The 14,461-nt window shown below is 46.3% G+C and overlaps 1 protein-coding gene across 1 annotated transcript; it reads left to right on the top strand.

The window, feature by feature from the left end:
* Window positions 1-8,989: 8,989 nt before the first annotated feature.
* Window positions 8,990-13,742, top strand: LOC138977035 (uncharacterized). Its single transcript, XM_070349926.1, has 2 exons — window positions 8,990-10,922; window positions 13,723-13,742. Exons 1-2 carry the CDS (start codon window positions 8,990-8,992, stop codon window positions 13,740-13,742), a joined length of 1,953 nt encoding a protein of 650 aa, XP_070206027.1.
* Window positions 13,743-14,461: the final 719 nt, after the last annotated feature.

The raw sequence follows: 14,461 nt of genomic DNA, 5'->3' as shown, positions 1-14,461 counted from the left end.
TAGGTTTATGTTTAGCTTTTTATATATTGATATTACGAGCTGATTCCGGATTCCTATGACTTTGACAAGTATGACCATATTCACAATAAAACTTTAATTAATTTTCCAATTCTAGTGTTCGTTTTGTTTTGTGAGCGCGTCGGTTCTTTGTAGCACCAAAATTACATCCTCCAGAATTTACATAAGTCATCTTAAAATCTTACAGCAACTCAAGGGCAAGCACAGTGGAAACTTTGATATTTTTTGGAACATTTTGGATTGTTTTCGACAAAGAACTTTATGAACATTTTGTAGGCCTGTGATTAGGGCCACTGACTTTTGAACTTCTTATTCTTACGAATCTTGTGAAGAGATCATGAACCTTTTGTCTTAAAGGAACTGTGTTTCGTATTTAGCGAACAATATTTTAATTTATTTTTGTCGGGCCCAGAGCAGAGCAACTTAGGCATTATTTTAGGTTTGTTGACCATAGCATTGCACACTTCGTACTTCGTATTTTCTTCCCCTCTAGTGAGTGACCCGAGGTGTGCCGTTTTGAATTTTGTTTCTCTATATTTCGCAAGTCTTTGTTAACCTCTACGTTTTCACTTGACTTAAAGTATGGATGAGAAATTACCTTCTCATGAGAGTGCCGAGCTATCCCCTTACACTTTGAAGTTAGAAAGGGATGAACATTTTGCTTCGGACACTGATAGTCGTAAGTATGAAGGCGACCGTGATGGCGCTCAGGGAGAGTCTCTAGCTGAACCCACTCAGACCCAAGACACTTTGAATTCAGATAACTTTCCCTCTCAAGCTGAACATTCTCCTACACAGGAAGGTTTAGGAACTGAGCCCTCCCAACAGGCTGCAAGTGCAGAGCATCTCGCTCAACGAAGTAGAGAAGAAAGAGGCCCCGCCATTGTTAGGGCTAGACTTAATGCTGAGGTGAGGGAACTGTCAGACAAGTACTGGGCCCTAAGCCGAGCTCATAAGAATACGATCAGCGAGTTGTGCACAGCCTTTAGGGAAACACCAGACCTAAGGAGAGTCCTTAAAGCTCAAAAAATAACCCTCTGTGAGCGCCTAAACGAGCTGAATGTAGCGAACTCGAGGCTTTGTCAAGTGGCTGAAAGTGATGTAGCTATAGAAGAGGATTTGAGCGATATGCACATGCAAACGGAGACACTCAAAGAACAATACCGCAGTCTCTTTCCCAAGTTAGACCCGTACGCCTCCAGCTCGGACTTGACTTCCACAGTCGCTTCTGGAGGTGCTAGAGAGGTTTCTCTAGATGCTGCTTTGGCGGTTAGTGCAGCGAGATTTAGGTCCCAGCAAATGGTCGCAGATGAAAGGGCTAGACAAGAAGAGACTCTTTTGCTTTTAGAGGAGAAGGCTTCTAGGTCTAAAGCTTTGGCGGCAGAGAAGAAGGCTGAGAAGAAGGCAGAGATGGAAAGAGAGTTGGAAAGAGAGTGTGCTCGTTTAGAGAGAGAAGCTCAAGATGAAAGGTTAGCTTTGAAGAAAAAGGAAAAGGAAGTTAAGACTGCACTAGAGAGGATGGAGAGAGAAGGCAAGATGCAAGAAGAGCATGACGTTTTTAAGATCCTTAAAACTGACATAGAAGACCAGCAAAGGGCTAGAGAAAGATTCATGCCCCAACTACCTCGTGACAGCCCCATTGATAGGTACCTAGGTACTCACAACCCCCTGCATGTAGGTACACACTCAGAGAGCATAGGAGATGTGGCGGTAGGGTATGATAGGCACACACAGCACACACAAGATACATATAAGCCTGCGACAGCCGACACCTACGCCCGCCCGCGTCACCAGCCGGCAGCCAACACCCTCGTCTCTGGGCAACATCAGCCTGCGGCAGCCAAGCCTGGACTCCCGCCACTTCAGCAGCCCACGGAGGTCAGGGCTTATGCCCCTTCGCATCTCCAGTCGGCCGCCGAGGATATCCGCGACACTCTTCGAGGCATCTCTAGGACCCTTGCCCAACCTGTCTCCGCTTTTCACCCACTTCCAGTAGCGGTCACAGCCACGGCTCCTACCACTACGACGATGACTACAGCCACCACGATGACGACAAGAGTCGGAGGCCAATTCGCGACCTCCTTTCGGCCTCAGTTTGTCAAAGCTGAGATTCCAAGCCACGAAGATCGTCCTCGCCAGATCTACGCGCCTTCCCGCTTCCCTCACAAATCCCTCAATCCATCAGCGAGACCTTTTCCCGGGCCTTTCCCTGGTCCTTTTCCTGCCATGACCTCCCGAGAGTCTCCGACCTATGTGCCAAGCTTTGCATATGGGCCTTCTGTCATGCATCCTCCCATGCAAACACAGCAATATGACCACGCTGCAAGCTTTGCTCCTGACACTGACTACACACAGCATGGTTTTCAAGAGACTCCGGTCACGAGCCCTTCAGACGTCTACTACGGGCAAGATGCATACCTTCCTCAGATGCAAGGCCAGCCAGCGCTCTCCGAGGGTTCTGCCCTAGCTCGTACTCTAGCTGAGGCTCTCCTTATCAACAGGTTACCGACGCAGGAGCCCACTACGTTTTCAGGAGATCCATTGACGTACCCTCTCTGGAGGTCCTCATTCACGCTTTTGATTGAGCGGCAGGGCGTTTCTGCAGAGGAAAAGCTCCTCTACTTGGAGAAGTACTTGGACGGTCCGGCGAAGGATGCGGTCAAGGGACTCTTTCTGATCAGGGATGCCCAGGCCTATCAGCAGGCCCTTCAGACGCTGGAGGAAAGATTCGGCAGTTCTTTCGTCGTTGCCAGAGCCTTCCGAGAGAAACTAGATGCATGGCCGGTAATCAAACCCAAAGATGGACAAGCCCTCCGCGCCTTCTCGGACTTTCTTGGACAATGCCTTGTGGCGAGCCGAGTGATAGGCCAGCTACAGAATCTTGAAGACCCAGCCTATCACAAGACACTCATGACCAAGCTTCCAGATTGGTTGGTGAGAAACTGGGTGCGGAAAGTAAACAAGACCAAGAACGAGAAGAAACGCTACCCTACCTTTGAGGAGTTGTCAGCTTTCATCAAGACAGAGGCAGACATCCTTTGCGAGCCCCTTTTCTCCTCCAGCAAATCTGCCGCCTCTTCCACCTCACAGACCGCCAGTTCAGCAGTCTCCAAGAAAACATCGTACAGTACGGATTGTTCTACTACATCTGCATGTCAAGAGTGTGACAGATGTCAGCACCACGCTAAAACTGTCCTGAGTACGAACTGCGACGAAGTCTGTCCCTTTTGTACCGTTCGTTTTCCGACCAGCTCTTCTTCTCATCCTCTACTCAGATGCCAGAGGTTCGATGAGATTCCCGTTGAGGACAGGAAACACTTCATGTACGAAACGTCCTTGTGCTTCTCCTGTGCCAGAAAGACTGACCATAGAAGTGTAGACTGCACTACCAGGGCGATATGTGACAAGTGCCAAGGCCCACATCTCACTATGCTGCATGGAGCGCCCAGCTACAGGAAGAAGATTCCCAATCAGCAACGAAATGCACGGGGACCGCCAGATTCTTCAAGGTTTGTCTGTCTCAGTCAAGATGCCCGTGTTTCTGCCTCTGGACCAGCATTCGCGACGACCAACAAGTCAGACAGACCAGTCAGAGCTACCATGATTGTTCCGGTCAGAGTTTCGACGAAAGAGAATCCCACGGTAGAGCATACGACATACGCGCTGCTTGACACCATGTCTTGCATCTCCTTCGTTACTGAATCTTTGAGTGACAAGCTGAACACTCATTCTGAGCCAGCGTCATTGAGGCTGAACACTATGACTTCTCAGAACACTCATATCGAATGTCAGAGAGTGACCGGATTGTGTGTCAAGGCCCTCAACTCCAATGTTTCCCACAACCTGAAAACGCTCTACACGACGGACCATCTCACCAATGACACTGAGAACATACCAACATCAGAGACCGCTCGTAACATCAAGCATTTGAGTCATATTGCCAGCGAGATTCCCCCGTTGCTCGAAGGCTGCACTCCCGGGTTGTTGATTGGCTACGATCATGCAGAGCTATTCATGCCAGAGAGAGTCATCAAGGGAGACCCATACGCCGTTCTTACACCGTTGGGTTGGACCATACTGGGACAAGTGTCGCCAAAACAGTCTGTCCATGACGTGATGTACGTGTCTCTCACAGAACATTGTCTCAGCGAGTACGAAGGTGAATCAGTCGCTTTCGTATATCGCACGACGCTCGCCGAACCCAGCATCTCCGACGCCCTCCATGTCAGGGAAAGGACGAAGAAGACCAGTACGAAGAAGACCACAACGAAGAAGACCACGACGAAGAAGACCAGTACCAGAAGACCAGTACGAAGAAGACCACAACGAAGAAGACCACAACGAAGAAGACCACAACGAAGAAGAAAGTGGCTTCTTCCCCAACGTAACGTTGCTGTCGGAGATGTCGTCGTGCTACGTGACGAAGCCGTATGCAGAGCAGATTGGCCTCTTGGACTCGTGACGGAGGTTCGCCCCAGCGACGATGGACTCGTGCGAACCTGCAAGCTGAAGACTGTCAAGGTCACCTCGAAGACGAGCCATTCCACTTTCTACTACTGGCGCCCCATCTCTAAGCTGACCGTGCTGGTGAAGGCAGACCCGGACACCCAATGACTTTTCCAGTGAACTTTACTGTTTTCGACAGACCGTTTGTGCATGTTTTGGTCTGACGTAATCCGTTCGCCTTTTTGACAGGTGGCGCTGTTTTGATTTGGGGAGAAAATTTCGTCTTAATGCAAATATTTTTTGTGACTTTGTGGTTTCTCTCCATTTGTATATATGTTTTTGGTTCCGCATTTTGGAACGAAAGCTCTTGACAGAGGCAAGCGCTTAATGAATCGGTTTGTTTAGTCCTTCCCGCGTGCGGATGCCTGTGCTTATGATTAAGAAGACGGAAGATGTTTTTCTTTTGTATTTTGTAGGTTGCGACTACAGTCTTTCATACTGAGTTGCGGTTTATGTAAAGGTGTAAGAATAATGTTGACACGGTATGTTGACAGTGACGGACCGACGAAATATGATGTTACATTTGTTGAAAGAACACGTGTGATTTTTTAGATTGAGACTCATAGAGAGTGCGTTTCGAACAGCTACGTTTTGGATAATGCCAAAAGGATTCTGTAACGTTTCGGATTTTTGTATTTTGAACCACGTATGAGAGTGCGTTTCGAACAGCTACGTTTTGGATAATGCCAAAAGGATTCTGTAATGTTTCGGATTTTTGTTTTTGAACCACGTATGTATTCGATTTTTTTGTTGATTTTTTATGTCGACTTTTGTAAAGACTACGATGTCTTCGAGGGGGGAATGTGAATGCCCCTGCTAAGGAGCCTTCTGTGTATCTAGATTCTTTTTGTTTTGCTTGTGTTTTTTAGTCTTGCTTCTAGCTTGACTCGCATGCGACTTTCCGTGGCGGTGGCTTCCCCTTTTTGTTCTTTCACTTTTATTATCTTATCTTACTTTTGCCCCTATTTGTTCCCATTTTGCAGCCACCTCTGTAGGTTCGTGTGCGGGTCTAGCTTGCTCTTTATCTTCTAGTTTTCTTTATTAAGTATGAGCGTCCTGGTACGACCTTTGTTTTTGTTTTACTGACGTTAAATATTGTAACGTTTTTCTGATATTGTTTTCATGTGCCTGTATGGCTCACGCTGGACCATGCTAGCCTCTGGAGATTTTCCCCGGATAGCACGGGACGCATGCTTTGCAACAGTAAAACCGTAGTAACGCGTAGTAACTTTTAGTTCACCTCTGTGGTGGATAGCCTGTATTCGTTGTCACTTGCTGGGAAGCCGTTCAGGGAACTACATGTGTTTTAGTATAGATAGGGTTTTGCTCTGTTCCTGGGACCAGTTTTCAAGTTAATTTGTAATGTTCTGTTTAGTTGCTCGCCTTGAGCCTGTTTAGGTTATATTGATGCTGTCAAAGGCGAGTATCCATTTCTGACTCCATGTTGCTCTTATTTACCGAATTCGTGTAATTTACGTTTCGAATCTTTGTTTGTTATGACTTCTTTCCGTTTCTGTGTCTTCTTTCCGTTTCTTTGTCTTCTTTCCGTTTCTTTGTCTTACGTTTTTATCTATGCAAGGGAAGAGCTGAGACTGTTCTGGTTTATTATGATTTGACTTTAAGCCAGTTTTTGTTTGCTAACCTTCTGTAAGATTTTGGTTCATGTTCTCGAGTCGTATTTGTATTTCTCCGTCCTGTAATGTTGGTCAGCTTTCCTTTCACTGCGTGTTGTTTCTTGTTTAGTTAGCCTAGTGTGTCCTACGTTTATTCTATGTAGGGTTTTCTAACATATTTTGTCTTGGTGTTCATGATAGCTTTGGTGATTTTTTATTGATTTGCCGCCATCTTGTTTCGGCCGCCATCTTGTTTCGGCCGCCATTTTGACGTCCATCTTTGATGTTTATGTTTTTAGGACACCTTTGATGTTTAGTTTGATGTTTCGAATTCTAAGTTTAGTTTTTTCTTTCTATCAGTTTCCACCGCTCCGCGCTTCTCGCTCCGCGCTTCTCGCTCCATGCTCCACGCTTCACACTCTACTGTTCTGCACTCTTACTCAAGCTAGTCATTTCTACTTCGCATTTTAGCATCAATTCACATTCTAAACTTAGATCAGTTTTTCCGCCACGCTTCTATATAAGTTACTTAGCTCTCCATAGGTTTATGTTTAGCTTTTTATATATTGATATTACGAGCTGATTCCGGATTCCTATGACTTTGACAAGTATGACCATATTCACAATAAAACTTTAATTAATTTTCCAATTCTAGTGTTCGTTTTGTTTTGTGAGCGCGTCGGTTCTTTGTAGCACCAAAATTACATCCTCCAGAATTTACATAAGTCATCTTAAAATCTTACAGCAACTCAAGGGCAAGCACAGTGGAAACTTTGATATTTTTTGGAACATTTTGGATTGTTTTCGACAAAGAACTTTATGAACTTTTTGTAGGCCTGTGATTAGGGCCACTGACTTTTGAACTTCTTATCCTTACGAATCTTGTGAAGAGATCATGAACCTTTTGTCTTAAAGGAACTGTGTTTCGTATCTAGCGAACAATATTTTAATTTATTTTTGTCGGGCCCAGAGCAGAGCAACTTAGGCATTATTTTAGGTTTGTTGACCATAGCATTGCACACTTCGTACTTCGTATTTTCTTCCCCTCTAGTGAGTGACCCGAGGTGTGCCGTTTTGAATTTTGTTTCTCTATATTTCGCAAGTCTTTGTTAACCTCTACGTTTTCACTTGACTTAAAGTATGGATGAGAAATTACCTTCTCATGAGAGTGCCGAGCTATCCCCTTACACTTTGAAGTTAGAAAGGGATGAACATTTTGCTTCGGACACTGATAGTCGTAAGTATGAAGGCGACCGTGATGGCGCTCAGGGAGAGTCTCTAGCTGAACCCACTCAGACCCAAGACACTTTGAATTCAGATAACTTTCCCTCTCAAGCTGAACATTCTCCTACACAGGAAGGTTTAGGAACTGAGCCCTCCCAACAGGCTGCAAGTGCAGAGCATCTCGCTCAACGAAGTAGAGAAGAAAGAGGCCCCGCCATTGTTAGGGCTAGACTTAATGCTGAGGTGAGGGAACTGTCAGACAAGTACTGGGCCCTAAGCCGAGCTCATAAGAATACGATCAGCGAGTTGTGCACAGCCTTTAGGGAAACACCAGACCTAAGGAGAGTCCTTAAAGCTCAAAAAATAACCCTCTGTGAGCGCCTAAACGAGCTGAATGTAGCGAACTCGAGGCTTTGTCAAGTGGCTGAAAGTGATGTAGCTATAGAAGAGGATTTGAGCGATATGCACATGCAAACGGAGACACTCAAAGAACAATACCGCAGTCTCTTTCCCAAGTTAGACCCGTACGCCTCCAGCTCGGACTTGACTTCCACAGTCGCTTCTGGAGGTGCTAGAGAGGTTTCTCTAGATGCTGCTTTGGCGGTTAGTGCAGCGAGATTTAGGTCCCAGCAAATGGTCGCAGATGAAAGGGCTAGACAAGAAGAGACTCTTTTGCTTTTAGAGGAGAAGGCTTCTAGGTCTAAAGCTTTGGCGGCAGAGAAGAAGGCTGAGAAGAAGGCAGAGATGGAAAGAGAGTTGGAAAGAGAGTGTGCTCGTTTAGAGAGAGAAGCTCAAGATGAAAGGTTAGCTTTGAAGAAAAAGGAAAAGGAAGTTAAGACTGCACTAGAGAGGGTGGAGAGAGAAGGCAAGATGCAAGAAGAGCATGACGTTTTTAAGATCCTTAAAACTGACATAGAAGACCAGCAAAGGGCTAGAGAAAGATTCATGCCCCAACTACCTCGTGACAGCCCCATTGATAGGTACCTAGGTACTCACAACCCCCTGCATGTAGGTACACACACAGAGAGCATAGGAGATGTGGCGGTAGGGTATGATAGGCACACACAGCACACACAAGATACATATAAGCCTGCGACAGCCGACACCTACGCCCGCCCGCGTCACCAGCCGGAAGCCTACACCCTCGTCTCTGGGCAACATCAGCCTGCGGCAGCCAAGCCTGGACTCCCGCCACTTCAGCAGCCCACGGAGGTCAGGGCTTATGCCCCTTCGCATCTCCAGTCGGCCGCCGAGGATATCCGCGACACTCTTCGAGACATCTCAGGACCCTTGCCCAACCTGTCTCTGCTTTTCACCCACTTCCAGCAGCGGTCACAGCCACGGCTCCTACCACTACGACGATGACTACAGCCACCACGATGACGACAAGAGTCGGAGGCCAATTCGCGACCTCCTTTCGGCCTCAGTTTGTCAAAGCTGAGATTCCAAGCCACGAAGATCGTCCTCGCCAGATCTACGCGCCTTCCCGTTTCCCTCACAAATCCCTCAATCCATCAGCGAGACCTTTTCCCGGGCCTTTCCCTGGTCCTTTTCCTGCCATGACCTCCCGAGAGTCTCCGACCTATGTGCCAAGCTTTGCATATGGGCCTTCTGTCATGCATCCTCCCATGCAAACACAGCAATATGACCACGCTGCAAGCTTTGCTCCTGACACTGACTACACACAGCATGGTTTTCAAGAGGCTCCGGTCACGAGCCCTTCAGACGTCTACTACGGGCAAGATGCATACCTTCCTCAGATGCAAGGCCAGCCAGCGCTCTCCGAGGGTTCTGCCCTAGCTTGTACTCTAGCTGAGGCTCTCCTTATCAACAGGTTACCGACGCAGGAGCCTACTACGTTTTCAGGAGATCCATTGACGTACCCTCTCTGGAGGTCCTCATTCACGCTTTTGATTGAGCGGCAGGGCGTTTCTGCAGAGGAAAAGCTCCTCTACTTGGAGAAGTACTTGGACGGTCCGGCGAAGGATGCGGTCAAGGGACTCTTTCTGATCAGGGATGCCCAGGCCTATCAGCAGGCCCTTCAGACGCTGGAGGAAAGATTCGGCAGTTCTTTCGTCGTTGCCAGAGCCTTCCGAGAGAAACTAGATGCATGGCCGGTAATCAAACCCAAAGATGGACAAGCCCTCCGCGCCTTCTCGGACTTTCTTGGACAATGCCTTGTGGCGAGCCGAGTGATAGGCCAGCTACAGAATCTTGAAGACCCAGCCTATCACAAGACACTCATGACCAAGCTTCCAGATTGGTTGGTGAGAAACTGGGTGCGGAAAGTAAACAAGACCAAGAACGAGAAGAAACGCTACCCTACCTTTGAGGAGTTGTCAGCTTTCATCAAGACAGAGGCAGACATCCTTTGCGAGCCCCTTTTCTCCTCCAGCAAATCTGCCGCCTCTTCCACCTCACAGACCGCCAGTTCAGCAGTCCCCAAGAAAACATCGTACAGTACGGATTGTTCAACTACATCTGCATGTCAAGAGTGTGACAGATGTCAGCACCACGCTAAAACGAGTACGAACTGCGACGAAGTCTGTCCCTTTTGTACCGTTCGTTTTCCGACCAGCTCTTCTTCTCATCCTCTACTCAGATGCCAGAGGTTCGATGAGATTCCCGTTGAGGACAGGAAACACTTCATGTACGAAACGTCCTTGTGCTTCTCCTGTGCCAGAAAGACTGACCATAGAAGTGTAGATTGCACTACTAGGGCGATATGTGACAAGTGCCAAGGCCCACATCTCACTATGCTGCATGGAGCGCCTAGCTACAGGAAGAAGATTCCCAATCAGCAACGGAATGCCCGGGGACCGCCAGATTCTTCAAGGTTTGTCTGTCTCAGTCAAGATGCCCGTGTTTCTGCCTCTGGACCAGCATTCGCGACGACCAACAAGTCAGACAGACCAGTCAGAGCTACCATGATTGTTCCGGTCAGAGTTTCGACGAAAGAGAATCCCACGGTAGAGCATACGACATACGCGCTGCTTGACACCATGTCTTGCATCTCCTTCGTTACTGAATCTTTGAGTGACAAGCTGAACACTCATTCTGAGCCAGCGTCATTGAGGCTGAACACTATGACTTCTCAGAACACTCATATCGAATGTCAGAGAGTGACCGGATTGTGTGTCAAGGCCCTCAACTCCAATGTTTCCCACAACCTGAAAACGCTCTACACGACGGACCATCTCACCAATGACACTGAGAACATACCAACATCAGAGACCGCTCGTAACATCAAGCATTTGAGTCATATTGCCAGCGAGATTCCCCCGTTGCTCGAAGGCTGCACTCCCGGGTTGTTGATTGGCTACGATCATGCAGAGCTATTCATGCCAGAGAGAGTCATCAAGGGAGACCCATACGCCGTTCTCACACCGTTGGGTTGGACCATACTGGGACAAGTGTCGCCTAAACAGTCTGTCCATGACGTGATGCACGTGTCTCTAACAGAACATTGTCCCAGCGAGTACGAAGGTGAATCAGTCGCTTCCGTATATCGCACGACACTCGCCGAACCCAGAATCTCCGACGCCCTCCATGTCATGGAAAGTACGAAGAAGACCACAATGAAGAAGACCACGACGAAGAAGACCACGACGAAGAAGACCAGTACCAGAAGACCAGTACGAAGAAGACCACAACGAAGAAGACCACAACGAAGAAGACCACAACGAAGAAGAAAGTGGCTTCTTCCCCAACGTAACGTTGCTGTCGGAGATGTCGTCGTGCTACGTGACGAAGCCGTATGCAGAGCAGATTGGCCTCTGGGACTCGTGACGGAGGTTCGCCCCAGCGACGATGGACTCGTGCGAACCTGCAAGCTGAAGACTGTCAAGGTCACCTCGAAGACGAGCCATTCCACTTTCTACTACTGGCGCCCCATCTCTAAGCTGACCGTGCTGGTGAAGGCAGACCCGGACACCCAATGACTTTTCCAGTGAACTTTACTGTTTTCGACAGACCGTTTGTGCATGTTTTGGTCTGACGTAATCCGTTCGCCTTTTTGACAGGTGGCGCTGTTTTGATTTGGGGAGAAAATTTCGTCTTAATGCAAATATTTTTTGTGAGTGTGTGGTTTCTCTCCATTTGTATATATGTTTTTGGTTCCGCATTTTGGAACGAAAGCTCTTGACAGAGGCAAGCGCTTAATGAATCGGTTTGTTTAGTCCTTCCCGCGTGCGGATGCCTGTGCTTATGATTAAGAAGACGGAAGATGTTTTTCTTTCGTATTTTGTAGGTTGCGACTACAGTCTTTCTTACTGAGTTGCGGTTTATGTAAAGGTGTAAGAATAATGTTGACACGGTATGTTGACAGTGACGGACCGACGAAATATGATGTTACATTTGTTGAAAGAACACGTGTGATTTTTTAGATTGAGACTCATAGAGAGTGCGTTTCGAACAGCTACGTTTTGGATAATGCCAAAAGGATTCTGTAACGTTTCGGATTTTTGTATTTTGAACCACGTATGAGAGTGCGTTTCGAACAGCTACGTTTTGGATAATGCCAAAAGGATTCTGTAATGTTTTGGATTTTGTTTTTTGAACCACGTATGTATTCGATTTTTTTGTTGATTTTTTATGTCGACTTTTGTAAAGACTACGATGTCTTCGAGGGGGGAATGTGAATGCCCCTGCTAAGGAGCCTTCTGTGTATCTAGATTCTTTTTGTTTTGCTTGTGTTTTTTAGTCTTGCTTCTAGCTTGACTCGCATGCGACTTTCCGTGGTGGTGGCTTCCCCTTTTTGTTCTTTCACTTTTATTATCTTATCTTACTTTTGCCCCTATTTGTTCCCATTTTGCAGCCACCTCTGTAGGTTCGTGTGCGGGTCTAGCTTGCTCTTTATCTTCTAGTTTTCTTTATTAAGTATGAGCGTCCTGGTACGACCTTTGTTTTTGTTTTACTGACGTTAAATATTGTAACGTTTTTCTGATATTGTTTTCATGTGCCTGTATGGCTCACGCTGGACCATGCTAGCCTCTGGAGATTTTCCCCGGATAGCACGGGACGCATGCTTTGCAACAGTAAAACCGTAGTAACGCGTAGTAACTTTTAGTTCACCTCTGTGGTGGATAGCCTGTATTCGTTGTCACTTGCTGGGAAGCCGTTCAGGGAACTACATGTGTTTTAGTATAGATAGGGTTTTGCTCTGTTCCTGGGACCAGTTTTCAAGTTAATTTGTAATGTTCTGTTTAGTTGCTCGCCTTGAGCCTGTTTAGGTTATATTGATGCTGTCAAAGGCGAGTATCCATTTCTGACTCCATGTTGCTCTTATTTACCGAATTCGTGTAATTTACGTTTCGAATCTTTGTTTGTTATGACTTCTTTCCGTTTCTGTGTCTTCTTTCCGTTTCTTTGTCTTCTTTCCGTTTCTTTGTCTTACGTTTTTATCTATGCAAGGGAAGAGCTGAGACTGTTCTGGTTTATTATGATTTGACTTTAAGCCAGTTTTTGTTTGCTAACCTTCTGTAAGATTTTGGTTCATGTTCTCGAGTCGTATTTGTATTTCTCCGTCCTGTAATGTTGGTCAGCTTTCCTTTCACTGCGTGTTGTTTCTTGTTTAGTTAGCCTAGTGTGTCCTACGTTTATTCTATGTAGGGTTTTCTAACATATTTTGTCTTGGTGTTCATGATAGCTTTGGTGATTTTTTATTGATTTGCCGCCATCTTGTTTCGGCCGCCATCTTGTTTCGGCCGCCATTTTGACGTCCATCTTTGATGTTTATGTTTTTAGGACACCTTTGATGTTTAGTTTGATGTTTCGAATTCTAAGTTTAGTTTTTTCTTTCTATCAGTTTCCACCGCTCCGCGCTTCTCGCTCCGCGCTTCTCGCTCCATGCTCCACGCTTCACACTCTACTGTTCTGCACTCTTACTCAAGCTAGTCATTTCTACTTCACATTTTAGCTTTAATTCACATTCTAAACTTAGATCAGTTTTCCCGCCACGCTCCTATATAGGTTACTTAGCTCTCCATAGGTTTATGTTTAGCTTTTTATATATTGATATTATGAGCTGATTCCGGATTCCTATGACTTTGACAAGTATGACCATATTCACAATAAAACTTTAATTAATTTTCCAATTCTAGTGTTCGTTTTGTTTTGTGAGCGCGTCGGTTCTTTGTAGCACCAAAATTACATCCTCCAGAATTTACATAAGTCATCTTAGAATCTTACAGCTACTCAAGGGCAAGCACAGTGGAAACTTTGATATTTTTTGGAACATTTTGGATTGTTTTCGACGAAGAACTTTATGAACATTTTGTAGGCCTGTGATTAGGGCCACTGACTTTTGAACTTCTTATTCTTACGAATCTTGTGAAGAGATCATGAACCTTTTGTCTTAAAGGAACTGTGTTTCGTATTTAGCGAACAATATTTTAATTTATTTTTGTCGGGCCCAGAGCAGAGCAACTTAGGCATTATTTTAGGTTTGTTGACCATAGCATTGCACACTTCGTACTTCGTATTTTCTTCCCCTCTAGTGAGTGACCCGAGGTGTGCCGTTTTGAATTTTGTTTCTCTATATTTCGCAAGTCTTTGTTAACCTCTACGTTTTCACTTGACTTAAAGTATGGATGAGAAATTACCTTCTCATGAGAGTGCCGAGCTATCCCCTTACACTTTGAAGTTAGAAAGGGATGAACATTTTGCTTCGGACACTGATAGTCGTAAGTATGAAGGCGACCGTGATGGCGCTCAGGGAGAGTCTCTAGCTGAACCCACTCAGACCCAAGACACTTTGAATTCAGATAACTTTCCCTCTCAAGCTGAACATTCTCCTACACAGGAAGGTTTAGGAACTGAGCCCTCCCAACAGGCTGCAAGTGCAGAGCATCTCGCTCAACGAAGTAGAGAAGAAAGAGGCCCCGCCATTGTTAGGGCTAGACTTAATGCTGAGGTGAGGGAACTGTCAGACAAGTACTGGGCCCTAAGCCGAGCTCATAAGAATACGATCAGCGAGTTGTGCACAGCCTTTAGGGAAACACCAGACCTAAGGAGAGTCCTTAAAGCTCAAAAAATAACCCTCTGTGAGCGCCTAAACGAGCTGAATGTAGCGAACTCGAGGCTTTGTCAAGTGGCTGAAA

Source organism: Littorina saxatilis, linkage group LG9 (assembly GCF_037325665.1).
Source record: "Littorina saxatilis isolate snail1 linkage group LG9, US_GU_Lsax_2.0, whole genome shotgun sequence".
Classification (NCBI taxonomy): domain Eukaryota; kingdom Metazoa; phylum Mollusca; class Gastropoda; order Littorinimorpha; family Littorinidae; genus Littorina; species Littorina saxatilis.
The sequence above is the reverse complement of the archived record's forward strand: the minus strand, read 5'-3'. Positions and strand labels throughout refer to the sequence as shown.